General features: G+C 38.8%; 1 protein-coding gene across 1 annotated transcript; it reads left to right on the plus strand.

The window, feature by feature from the left end:
• Positions 1-991: 991 nt before the first annotated feature.
• Positions 992-7,184, plus strand: GLRX (glutaredoxin). The gene is made up of 3 exons (XM_089512510.1): positions 992-1,352; positions 3,171-3,283; positions 5,592-7,184. Exons 1-2 carry the CDS (start codon positions 1,146-1,148, stop codon positions 3,279-3,281), a joined length of 318 nt encoding a protein of 105 aa, XP_089368636.1. The 5' UTR covers positions 992-1,145; the 3' UTR covers positions 3,282-3,283; positions 5,592-7,184.
• Positions 7,185-13,031: the final 5,847 nt, after the last annotated feature.

A 13,031-nucleotide genomic window follows, 5' to 3' on the forward strand; every position in this document is an offset into this window, starting at 1 on the left:
GGGCCTAGTTCCACTACTTTGCTCAAAACGTAAAGTCTGTTACTTGACAATCTATCACAGATGTGGTTCTGTCTGGTGAGCGAATAAGGAAAAGATCAGAGCATTCACACTGAGATACAGTAGAATGAGATTTCAAATGATATTGGGTTTTCCACATCATGTAACAACATACTGCTTTACCACAGAGTGTGTGCTAACATGAACCCATTGGCCAAGATCTTACCATACTGTTGTTTGAGCATAAATCTGATTCTGGGTATTTTTGAGATCTTTTTGCTGTTAACTGTGCAACGCAGCTTGATGGTGCTGCAGCGCACCCACACAACCAGTCAGTGGCTGGGGGGGGGGGCAGATACTATCCTGGGCACTGTTTTGATGTAGTTACACAACTGGGCAAAAGAAACAGAAGTCCCCCTCTTGGTGCATCATCTGGAAGACTGAAGGCTCCCCCCCCCATGTATATTATTAAAATATGCACTGTGCCATTGCAAGGATTAACCCTAATCCTGTAGCTAATTGACCATGCTTTCAGGGATGCCAGACAATGCAGCTGGTGAAATACAACCCCAAAGCAGTCAGCCAAGGAGAGGATAGACAGAGTATCATTTGAATGCTAGCCAAGCTTACTGATTTTGATTTGTTAACTAGAAGGATTTACATTTCATCTTTCAGTTCAGTTCTCAAAATAGTTATGCATGTTTATATGGAAGTTGGTTATACCATGGGATTTGCATATTAGGTAAGCATATACACTGTGAAATTGCTGCCATAAAGTCTCTCTTATAATAATTAACAAGGCAAAAGCAAACACTGTGTGACACGCCGTCTTGTTGTTTAAGGCACTAACCTCTAGTGGGGGAATTACTCCACATCCTGTGTAGGAAATACATACATAATGATGTGATATGTGACTTTTCAGTGTCCTTCCCACTTTAAAAAGCCAGAAACAGAGAAAGGGGGAGGAACTCCTCATACAGGGTGTTGGCTTCAGAGGAGGAGTGCAGTTTGTAGCTCATAAGAGTTTGAGCCGAAGTACAGTTGCTGTTACAACAGAGGTTTTCCGGTTTCCTTGCTGTCAATTTTAGCATTACTGTAAACAGCTGAACTGTCTGCTAGTGGCTGGGAAGTGAGAAGCTCTATATACAATGGCCCAGCAGTTCGTGAACAGCAAGCTTGCACCTGATAAAGTGGTTATATTTGGGAAGTCGAGCTGTCCTTTCTGTCACAGGGCTTTAGACCTTTTGGAAGAACTTAACCTTAAATCTGGGCACTTGGAATACATTGATCTCTCAAACCGAAGTGATATGGCTGATATTCAGGACTATCTGCTGGAGATTACAGGCGCTAGAACAGTGAGTTTGTTTTTAAAATCTTGATTACTGGATGTGGTGGGAGAGAGAAGACCTCTGATATATATAAATCTGCTATTGTAATATGTTTTCTAAGCAGTTGTTTCCCCATCCCCATAACCTAACAGGAAAAAAAGCATGTACTGTGTAATACTTGAAGTATTCTGTATCGTTTTCACTGTGGAAATGTAGACCAAGAAATAACTGGCAAGGTTTATTAAGTACAAACCTTGCTGCTGGGTGTTTTAGCCACTAAACCATGTTGCTTAATTCTTTCCCATTGCTGGATTGCACTTTAGCTCTTACATTCACATTGATATGAATGGGACTCATACCAGGCCATCGTGAGATGTGAACATAGGTTTTCATTAAGCATGTGCAGATGTCACATGGGATAGATAAGATGCATCTCCATTTCCTAGCAATGATGCAATTTACAGACCTATTTTACAGTCTTCCTCTCATACTTTTTATAAGACACGGTGAATCCTCCTCTTTCTCCCACTATACTTGAATCACTACCCTGTCTACAGTCTTCTGAATCATGTCCAGGGTGAACAGGAAAGAAGACTGAAATACTTCAGTATATCTTAAATGCTTCAGATCAAGTTTTGCATCTGTGAAATGGTCTAGTTGCTTTATTGAACACTTCAACAGGAAATTGCAGTTTCTGAAGGCCAGGTGGAAAATGTTATGTGTATCATCTTCTGATGAGTTCATTCTCATGAACTGAATGAGAAGTCTGTCTTCCCGTTCCAATATTCTAGCCATGAACTCAACTATCTTGATATTTTAGCTTGCTCATGATGAGCAAGATGCCTAGAGCAAAACACAAGAATGAAAACTGAATGATAAAGCAGTGGAGTGATATGTATGCATCCTGATGTTTATTAGCCTCGGTGGGTTGCCAATTTATTTTTACTGGCTCTGTTCCTGAGTCTGATGAATATCAGACATGCAGAAATCTATCCAGAACTTATCTCTCTCTCCATCCTCATCCTATTCCTCTCTGTTATAGAGGTAGACTGGAAAATTGCTTACTAAATTATTGAGTGTAAAAATATGCACTGGAAACCTTCTTTTTTAGGCACACTGAAATGAACAGATTCAAAGTATGCAAAGGTATGGTTGCTTTCTTCAGACTCTCACCAATAGAGCTGAATAAATTGTTCCTTAACATAGTTGAAAACAGACCTAGTTTAAAATCTATGGATCATGGTGCAAAATGGGATGCTATGGGAGGATGTTAGCATTATGTTTGTAATCAATGAAAAACAGGTATTGGAGCTACCTGCATGCCAGGAATTATAACCTGGAAAAGCATAAGCAAGCCTAGGGCTCAGAATATTTGTTGGTTCACCTTTAAACAGATTCCATGATGGGAATCATTCAAAGGAGAAGGGGGAAAGCACAGGGAAGGAACTTCCTCTTTCATTGTTATGCAAATCTAGACAGTGGAGCTTGAGACCTATAACACAGTGACCTCAGTGGATTCTCTACTTCTAGGCAGGGTTAAACCAGGCTGTAGAAATTCAACCTTTTTCTAAGATTTTGAGCCCCCCACAGAAAATTGGTTTAAAATACTGTTATCCATCTATTCTGGGTAGATGTGTATTACATAGGAATGGTGGAACTTGTAGTCTAACATTTTTCCGTACCAGATTAGGAAGGTGAGAAACTGCTATTGTACCCCTCTACCCTGTCTTTATTTTTGCTGTTGTTCTGGTTGTCCTACCTTGGGCTCCACTATTCCTAGGATGCTGTACTTCTGAACTGTGTTTCTATGCTGAGGAATACTAATAGCTTGCTTCCCCTTTTCAGGTACCTCGTATCTTTATTGGATACACCTGTATTGGTGGTTTTACAGACCTAGATGCTTTGAAAAGGAGTGGAGAACTTGAATCCCTGTTAAAGAAAATTGGGGCCTTGTGAAGGTGAGAAACTGAGTACACCATCCAGCTAATTCAGAAGGAAGAAGAAATCTAGATGCAGTGCTCAAGAGAACTAATTTGTGCAAGAGGCTTGTCATGTGTAAGCATATGTATAGTCCAAACTGACGCCAGCACAACTTTCCATACACAACCTGCGTGTAGGTGGCTGCTTGCATAAAGAGCTTAACACATGGAGTTCCACCTGTGGAACTGCATGCAAGCCTGTGTTTGTTCATAGGCATTTGCTGTCACTCTCATGAATAGTCCCTAATCTGCATGGAGATTCTTTAAAGAGCATTATTCAAGAAAACTTTCTATGAGATATGAAGTATGCAAGAAAACAACAACATGAAAATATGAAGAGCAGTTGTTGGCATCTTGTGTGACTTTAAATAATTAAAAACAAATTAGACAGCTAGCATCTTCCCTGTGGCTAGTTATTGCAAATAGTCATTTCTGGGATTATAGTAGTACAGCCTTCCTCAACCTGTTGCTTTCCAGATGTGTTAGATTACAGCTTCTACCAGCCTCAGCTAGTGTGGCCAGTGGATAACACCAGATTGGGGAGGGCTATCCTAATGCAATAGGATCTGAACACTATCCCCCAGAGACTCTTTGGGATTTTTTGGGGTAAGGATGGTGGAAAAAATGCTCCCATATATGTTATACATTTTATGACTAGATCACCCTTTCCCCAGCCCGGTATATTGTGCTACAATTCCATCAGCCTCAGATAGACTGTGTAATAGACAGGGATTATGGGAGTTGTAGTCCAAAATACTTCTGTTCTAGACACTTGAACCGTTGATTTGGGACTATGCAGGGGTTTGCAAGTTTCTGATCAGTAAGGAATAAACTGCTGTTGCCAAAAGAGGAGGTCATTCCCTTTCAAAAGATTATTGTGTGTGTGTTTTGATATCCCGATTTCAAAACTATGAACAGCTAGAGAAAAGCACTGTATGTGACTCTTTTTCTGATTCACAAACACCTGGGAATTTAACAATCCACATGTCAGTTATAAATTTCCAACCTCTGTGTACTGCATAAATACTTTTACTAGGCTAGACTACAGAAATAATTCAGGGTGACACCGCTTTAACTGCCATGGCTGCATGCTATGGAATGCTGGGAATGTAATTTTGTGACTGTGTCTCTGTATTGAGAGCAGTTGAATAATCTAGGCTGCAGCCATAGCAGAAATAATCCCATTTGATAACATTTTAATTGCCATAGCTCATTGCTATGAAATTCTGGGTATTGTAGTTTTGTGAGACATTGAGTCTTCTCTGTCAGATTGCCCTGGTGCCACAATCAATTACAAACCCCATAATTCCATAGTATTGAGCCTTGGCAGTTAAAGTGGTATCGACCTGGATTATTTCTGCAGAGTGGACACAGCCCTAGTCAGTGTAAAATAAAACATTTCTGGGGAAAGGGGATGTTCAGACCCTGCTAGGGTGTGTTCCATCTGAAACAGTGCACTCCTGGACATTTCTGTAAATTAGGAATTGGATTTATTTTTAAATAATGGGGCAAAAATAATTTAAGTGAGCAAACACACACACACACATATACACATAAATACACATAACTCCTTTACAGCCCGTCATGCTCATGCCTCTTGCACTAGCCCACTCCCCTTAATTTTTTTTGTAACTCTCTCTCATGGAAAGCTAAATTGCATTTAGTTCCAAAATAATCCCTTTTAAAAATTATTAAATAGCACAAGTTTTTCAGGAGAAATTTATTATCCCATAAATTTATATAGAACAAATATTGCTCTCCTTCCTCGCTGTATTAAGAAGTTATCAGAGCTGGTGAGGAACTACGGGTTTTTGTAGCTTCAACTATTTTTTGAAGAAGGTTGGGAGGTCGTGTCATTATCAGGATTCAAGGAGAGGAATAGATGTCATCAAGGCCCTTCTACCTCTCTCCTCTCCCCTTAATCTGGAGAATGGACAATTGAATGAGCATACAATATAATCTACTAGATAGTTCATTACTGTCCCAAACCTCATGTAGAGAAATGGGGCCACACACTGTGTACAATACTCATAGCATATTTCCCCACCAACATGAAATTGGTGCTAGCTTGTGAGATGTTCCACTAAGTAGCGAGACCTTGCAAAGTTAAGGGAGACAAGAGCAGTTGTTGGTTGCTTTCATATTCTTGAACTACAACTACATTTCCAACAGTGTGACCTAATTGCTACTTGGTTTTTTTCATAGGTTTGTTTTCTCTTAAAGTGGTGCTCAGCTTCAGTTCCTAGAAATGTTTCTATAGCCTTACCTTGTTATCTTTCATTTTCAGAGCAGAGACGCCTGTAGTCTGGGACTATCTTATGCCGCAGCAGATTTTGGAAATGGAACAACAGTTGCCCACCTCCTGTTTTATTCATTATCTACGTTGCTTAATGCACATTTCCAAATAGAGTGGTGGCGGTGGTGGGTGCTAGCTTTCTAAAGATATGATTGTAAAACTTTTATGCATGTCAATATCCCTGCTAGTAAACAGAAGTGACCTAGTAGAATAAAATGCTTATAATAACAGGAAGTTTAATTATCTTGTTCATCACACCAAATTGTTTTGGTTTACTTTGGTACCATTCCTTCACTTATGTGCATGTCCAGCTATGATTTTACTCTGTTCAATACATACAGATTAGGCCTCTGCTCTCGGCTATCTTACTTGCTCTTCTAAACTAGCTCTTCTCCTCCTCTAATTTCTCTTTAACATTTATTACAAAGGTGGGCTGCCCCTTCCTAAGGCTCTGAGAAAGCAAGAGAACTCTGTTAGCTTAACCCTCTACCATTCTGGGCAGTCTTCACAAAGACATGTTCCAGGGGCTATAACTCAAGATATCTTCCTCTGTCTGAATGACACACACCACACCTGCAACTGTGGACTACAGCTCTGATGACACTTAGGACTCTTGCCTTCTGACATGGAGTAGCACATGTGAAAAGAACTTTGGGATTATTTTTGATAAGTTTAATACAGCCTAGCAGTGTGATGCTGTGGTAAGAAAGGCAAGTAATATTTTACCCTGCATTAACACAACCAATGTTTCAAAGATAAGGGAAGTAATAGTCCCCCTATATTTTGTGCTAGTCTGGCCACACCTGGAGTACTATACTTAATGCCTCATTTTAAGAAGGCTGTAGACAATTTGGAGTGGGTTCAGATGCGGTATGGAGAATAAAACATACAAGGAAAGTTTGAGGGAGTTGGGCATGTTCAACTTCATGAAGAGAAGACGGTGTGTGTGACATGACTGCACTTTTTAAATATCTGAAGTGCTACTGCAGAGGAGAGTGTAGGCTTGTTCTCTGCTAGCCCAAAGGGCCTAATGGTTTTAAGTGACAGGAGGGTAGATTTTGATTGATTATTAGAATGAACTTCTTGATTCTATGAATTTGCAAATGGAATCAATTACCTAAAGGATATCTTCAAAGATTGCTACCTGATAAAGATTGTCTAGCTGGAGTTCCTGCACTGAACAGAGCGGTTGACTTGGTGGACTATAGAGCCCCTTTGAAATTATAATTATATGTTTCTTGAACCTTCTGCGAGCATGATGTTTATGTGACATCATTCAGCATCATCTGGCCTAATTCCATCCTTTCTTATCCTAGTAATTCTTTAGTGTTGTTCCACAGGGCCAATTTTTTGTTCATCATCTGGCCAGTAAACTTAATTTTAGACATGATGTAGTACTAATGTTTCATCACTTAGCAGCCATTCCCCTGATTTTTGCTGTTTAAAGTGAATCTTTTTACAAGGGAGAAGCTACCTAATGCAGTGATACTCAAATTTTTTACCCTTGGGACCCGCATTTACATCTCCATGCAGATGTCCCACCCTACACTCCATATAGTAAATGAATAAAAATATTTTATTTCATGTGCGTATTTTTATTTGTAGATTCATGGTATATTCATATTCTACCATTTGATAAGGTAATGACATCATTCAAATTACAACAATTTTATTTAAGTAAAATTCAATATTTAACTCAATGTGTGTGTAAATTTTACACATGAAAAGGTTTGGGAGGAGGAGGAGGAGTTTGTGTTTCCCTTGAGCAACTCTGTCACACACACACCCTGGGCATCCCACCCCACTGTTTGAGAACCACTGACCTAATGAATACAATAGAGGAAGTGTAAGTACAGAGGAAGCTACCTTAGACTGAATCAAACCACTAGCCAATCTAGCTTACTCTTGTCAACTGTCTGGCAGCAATTTTCCAGAGTTTCAGGCTGCATACATTCCTATTCCTATCTAGAGTTTGTTTGTTTTTTCCCCATTCATGTATGAACTAGACCCAACCTGGCTTTCAAAATCAGATGAGATTTAGAGGTGCTCAGGGTGATACGACATAAAAAAACAAACAAACCTTAAAACTATGCCTTCAAGCGTTGTGGTAGGTCCTTCAGCCTTATGTCATATGCACAGTTGTAGTGTACTAGTGTCTAAATACTCCTTAGATTTAAAAAAAAAAGTAAAGGAGAGGATTCTTAGCCAAGGGTACTTCTACACATAAACTGCATTGAGGCACTGTCTCCCTACCTTGTTTGTAGGCTGAAGTTGTGGGCTCCATCACAAAAACAACATGTGGGTTCTAATTCCTAAGACTTGGGTGTGGCTACTTCATCTCATTTTAAAGAATACATCACATCAGTAAATACAGTACTTCAAATTATTTCATTTAGCAATGAAAACATGACTGCTTAAGAGCTACTAAATATTGAGTGAGATGCTATTGTGGGGGTGGCCACCTTCTCAAACCCACTCCTGCTTAGTACACACATAGAAACTTGCATAAAGCTTTCAGTTGTTCTGCATGGAACAAGGCTACATGTCTATTAACCTTACAGCTGACTACAACTTTAGGAAAGCAGCTGTTTCATAAACCAATGTTCGACTAATTTTCTTGCTGCTTGAAGCAACTGAATGTTTTATAAATAGTGTAAAACTGGTTTTGGGGTTAAATTCCTTGACAACATGCCAGAACCTGAGCCATGGGTTCCGTCTTATTAAGTGTGCTGTATCCTACTGTTAGATCAGGTACCAAATATGAATTAATATAAACTACCTGGAATATTTCTATCGATAATATACAAGCAATAATGGTGTTTTGTAACCCTTGTGATATCTGTTAGAAAACTGTGATATAATGGTTAGAAGACATGTTGAAATCCTCTTAGCCATGAAGATACCTGAATAACTTGGCGCCATTTACTATCTTGTGTAAGCATCCTTACTGGGTTATTAAAGATAAAATCTGTGGAGGAAGGACCACAGCTGGCTTTTATTTTTTAGTGCCATATACATAGGCACTAGGGAGTTACACCTTCATGTCTACTCTTTTGGACCTTGCAGACAGAAGTACCCATTACTGCCTTCTGCAAGGCCCCCATTCTGGAAGACAGCAAAGACTGAGGACTGCCTGCCTTAGCTTTGTCCTCTTGATCTCTCTCCCCGAAAATAAAACATACCCATAAAATAAGCCGTAGCAGGATTTCTAAGCGTTTGCGCAATATAAGCCATACCCCCAAGATAAGACATAGTGATAGGCCCGGCATGGAATGGAAGGAGGCGGGAAGGGAGCAGAAAGACTGGGGTCAATGGCTCTAAAAGAAATGGAGTCACAAGAAATTCGGGATGGAATTCCAGGTTTGGAGAGAGATGACGATGTTCCAGAAGAAGACAACTTAACAATATTTGAATAAATGTTGATTGTTGTACTGTACCACACTTAATAAAAATAAGACACCCCCTGAAAATAAGCCATAGTGTATCTTCCTGAGGAAAAATAAATATAAGACAGTGTCTTATTTTTGGGGAAACATGGTAACTACAGGGGTGTTCCTGGGCTTCTTCCAACAACTCATGAGCACCCAAGAAGGAAGGATAAGCAACCTGACTCTGGGGGCGGAGTAAGAAATAACTTTTCAGGCTATGACTGTCAGCTATCTTATAATTATTGGCTGTGTCTAGCTCAATTTAAGTGTTAGATGTTTGAAATTTCAACTCCTGCTCAGACTTGATAATAAATTGTACATCTCAGATTCCTAGTTTTGGGGGTTGGGATTCAGAGAATATATGGAAGTATCAGAATGAAACGTTTTCTGATGACAAGCTGTATTGGGGAGCCAAAAGTAAAACTGTTTTAATTGCTCAGGTGATGTTAAGAACTTCTGCTTGGGTGGGATACATTCATTTTATTCCTCTTTAGAATAATAGACTGGTATAGCATTCTTAGAACCAGCCTGGTGTATTAGTTTGGGAATTGGACTAGGACTCTGGAGACCAGGGTCCAAATTGCTGCTCCACTATGGCATCCCATCGGGTGACCTTGGGCAAGTAACATACTCTCATCCTCAGAAGGAGGCAATGGCAAATACCTTCTGAATAAATACTGCCAAGAAAACCCCACCTTAGGGTCACAATAAGTCAGAAATGTCTTGAAGGCACAAAATAACAATAGCATTCTCAGCATAGATTTGGACAGATTTGCCTGACAGGTATTATTTTCACATTATGGTAAAAATGAATGATCAGATGACTTGGAATTAATATGTGGAATTTGTATTCTCAGATGACAACAGGAGATGAAACAACATAGATGGGTGACATCCAGAAAAGGAGGAGGAACATTTGTGGGAAATCCTTCCACAGTACCACTCCTACTTCACAAATCAAATTTACTTACCCATAGCTAGTCATTTTATATAAATGTTTACTCTTTCTAGCTGCTATGTCTGCAGGCCTACTTTATTTCTTTCAATAGGCACCAAAAGGGCATCCTACTGCTGTTGAAGAACTGATACATTAGACCCTGTCATTTTAAAAGTCCAGTAGCTCTGGAATGTTCTGCATGTATTTTCCCATATGTTTGCCTGTACAAAGAACATACAGCCCCGCTAGCCTTTTCTGCATACCTTTGAGTAAAAGGAAGCATTCATAAATGTCAGGTGACTGTGCAACATTTGACACACCTTGATGATAATCAGCCTGTTTTCTTGTCAGCTAAGCTATGTAAAATTCAGGGTGACCTAACTTTTCTACCCATGAATGCTATTGAACTTTGGAAGGTTTTCAGATAAGAAGTCACTATTTTGTGAATGCTCTTAAGTGCTGTAATTGTGTCATTTTAATTTTGCTATTTACAGACAGAGTATAATTTTAGGGTTCTTATATTTTAACAAATGATTCTACAACGATGCCACAGTGAAAAATGCAATTTTAGCTGTATTCATGTATTAGACCCGAAGGGTCTACTACAGTATGATATAATTCTCCATTCTAAGAACTACACAGATAGTTCAGAAGCTGTTTGTTGTGTTACAGCTGTTGTTCACGAGAATTTATCCATGCTTCAGTTCTTTAATGAATCATAAGCATAGATAAAGCCTGCAGTAGGTTATTGTCAAAGCCTGAAGTTTTGCACGAGCCAGTTCAACAGAAAATGAGAAATTTTGTAAGAGCAGAACAGCTCTGTGTGGTTCCTTTTAAGAGATTATTAGATCAGAACTTGTAAATTGGAATGCTTCAGTTACAGAAGATGGGGTGTGTAATTGAGAGGCAGGGTTTTCCATGAGTCCATGGTGTACATTGAGAGCCACCATGGTGTAATTGTTTGAGCACTGGCCTACTGACTCTGAAGACCAGGGCTCGAATCCCAGCGACCTTGGGCAAGTCACACTCTCTCAGCCTCAGGGGAAGATAATGGCAAACCTCCTCTTACCAAGAAAACCCTGTGATAGGGTCACCTTAGGGTCATCATGTTGGAAATAACTTGAAGGCACACAACAATGGTGTACCTTGCACAATTAATGATAAACCATATGTATGTGAAACCATGAGTGTAAAACCTTTGGCTTTTAAAAAAAAATGGCTTACCATTGCCATCAGACTCACCTAGCTTTGTCACTGGTGAAGGACTATAGGACTTGTAGTCCAAACTCCTGAAGGTACAAAGGTCCCTACTCCCTTTAAATGCATTATAGATGTGGTCATTTTGGCTCTCTGTGATGACACAAATGTTCATTTTTTGAACTGGAGGCATTTAGTTTAATGAACAAATAACCAATGAAATGAAATGAACACTTAATAAAAAAAACATTTTATTATGTTTTTAATGTGAAGTAGTACAGTTAAATCTGGTGAAGCACAACTTCTGAAATTATTTTTTACATTTTCAACACATGCTATAATAAAATAAGTACAGTCCTACCCCTGTGTCCATGGGGGATACGTTCCCAGACTTACCGCAGATAGTGTGAAGCAGAGATAAAGGCAAATGCTATGTTTCTGCTAGAAGTTGACCATAGTGTCACACTGGAGAACTTCCAGATGCCTAGAGAGACCTTTTCTCCAAGATGCAGTTAAGTGAAACCATAGTTACTGATCCCACAGAGACAGGGGGTCGGACTGTATTTCTTTTACCTAAAACATCTTTCACTTTGTGACAATTCTGTAACAAAGATTCTTATTAAGATTCTAGAATTTCCTCTCTACAACCTCCATGCTGGTTTGAAATGAGCGCATAGTCATAATGTCATTAAGAAATTATAACTGTCTGTAATTTGAAATGATTCTCTTACAAAAATAGACTTTTAAAGTAATCCCTTCAATATGTGAACTCTTAAGTGCCTGCTTACTAATAATTATATTACTGGAAAAGCAGAAGTTATTGCAGTTTCTCTTTCAAAGTAGATGAGCACAACAACCCTATATATTTATCTTCTCAGAAGTAAATACCATTGAACTCATTAGGGTTTACTTTTAGATAAGTGGACAGTTCTATTAATTGGCCAAGTATCTTCAAAAGAGAACTTTAGGAAAGTTACATCTAGACCCTGTATCTATGGAAGGGATAGCAGCATTTAACTATCTGAGAGGGGGTTATGATACAAAGCATGTGCATGACAGAGAAATTGTGAGCTCTGTGCCACTTTTATGGCTCACTTGGTAAATCAAGCTACACAATAATTTTTCAGACCACTAGTTATAAAAATAAAAATGTCTATATTGGTATCCTATAGGCTCACTCATATTCAGGTGAAAGAAATGTAAAACTGTACAAATGTCTTCATGTAACATACTAAACTACATGAGAATCAATGACCACAAATAATGTCCCATGTGTAGTTTCCAGTCCTTAAAAACCCCACTAGTTCCTCTGAGTTCTAGGGGGAACCACTAGTGCAGGATCATTAGTGGTTCTGTTAATTTCCATCATTTTACATATAAACACTTTTATACCAGCAGTAGTGCACCATAGCAGGCCATAAAACCTAGGATGGAGTATAAAACTTAGGTTGGAGTATAAAAATTCTGAGTTTAAAATATAAACCAATAGCAAACATCATTGTGTTGCTACCCACTTCCAATATTCTAGAACAAATTTTGATTTCAAAACTTCTTTGCTTAAGAAGATTAGTCCTAGGTTTAAATGGCAAAAACACTGGAATAAATTATTTGACGTATTTGTCACTTAATGGAGGTATAGTGTGCAAAATCTGTATCTAGCACATGCAAGAAAAGAGTGCAAGTTAGAAATTATGAACTATTTTTTGTGCTTGCATACTCGGCAAGTAAGTAGATTATGGAATAAAAGAGAAATCTCCAGGCTTACCCTACTGACTTACAAAGAATGTAATTTAATTTTACAATTAAAGAAACAATTTGTAACTGATGCTACGTAGTATAAGTTCATATTAATTGCAGTATGTTAAACAA

This window comes from Sceloporus occidentalis, unplaced genomic scaffold (assembly GCF_023333645.1).
Source record: "Sceloporus occidentalis isolate IW3139 unplaced genomic scaffold, rSceOcc1.0.p SCAF_1, whole genome shotgun sequence".
Taxonomy (NCBI): Eukaryota; Metazoa; Chordata; class Lepidosauria; order Squamata; family Phrynosomatidae; genus Sceloporus; species Sceloporus occidentalis.

Excerpts from the sequence above, each read along its gene's own strand:
- GLRX (XM_089512510.1), top strand. The coding sequence starts at position 1,146 with ATGGCCCAGCAGTTCGTGAACAGCAAGCTTGCACCTGATAAAGTGGTT. Across the intron at positions 1,353-3,170 it reads AGATTACAGGCGCTAGAACA|GTACCTCGTATCTTTATTGG; the intron begins GTGAGTTTGTTT and ends TCCCCTTTTCAG.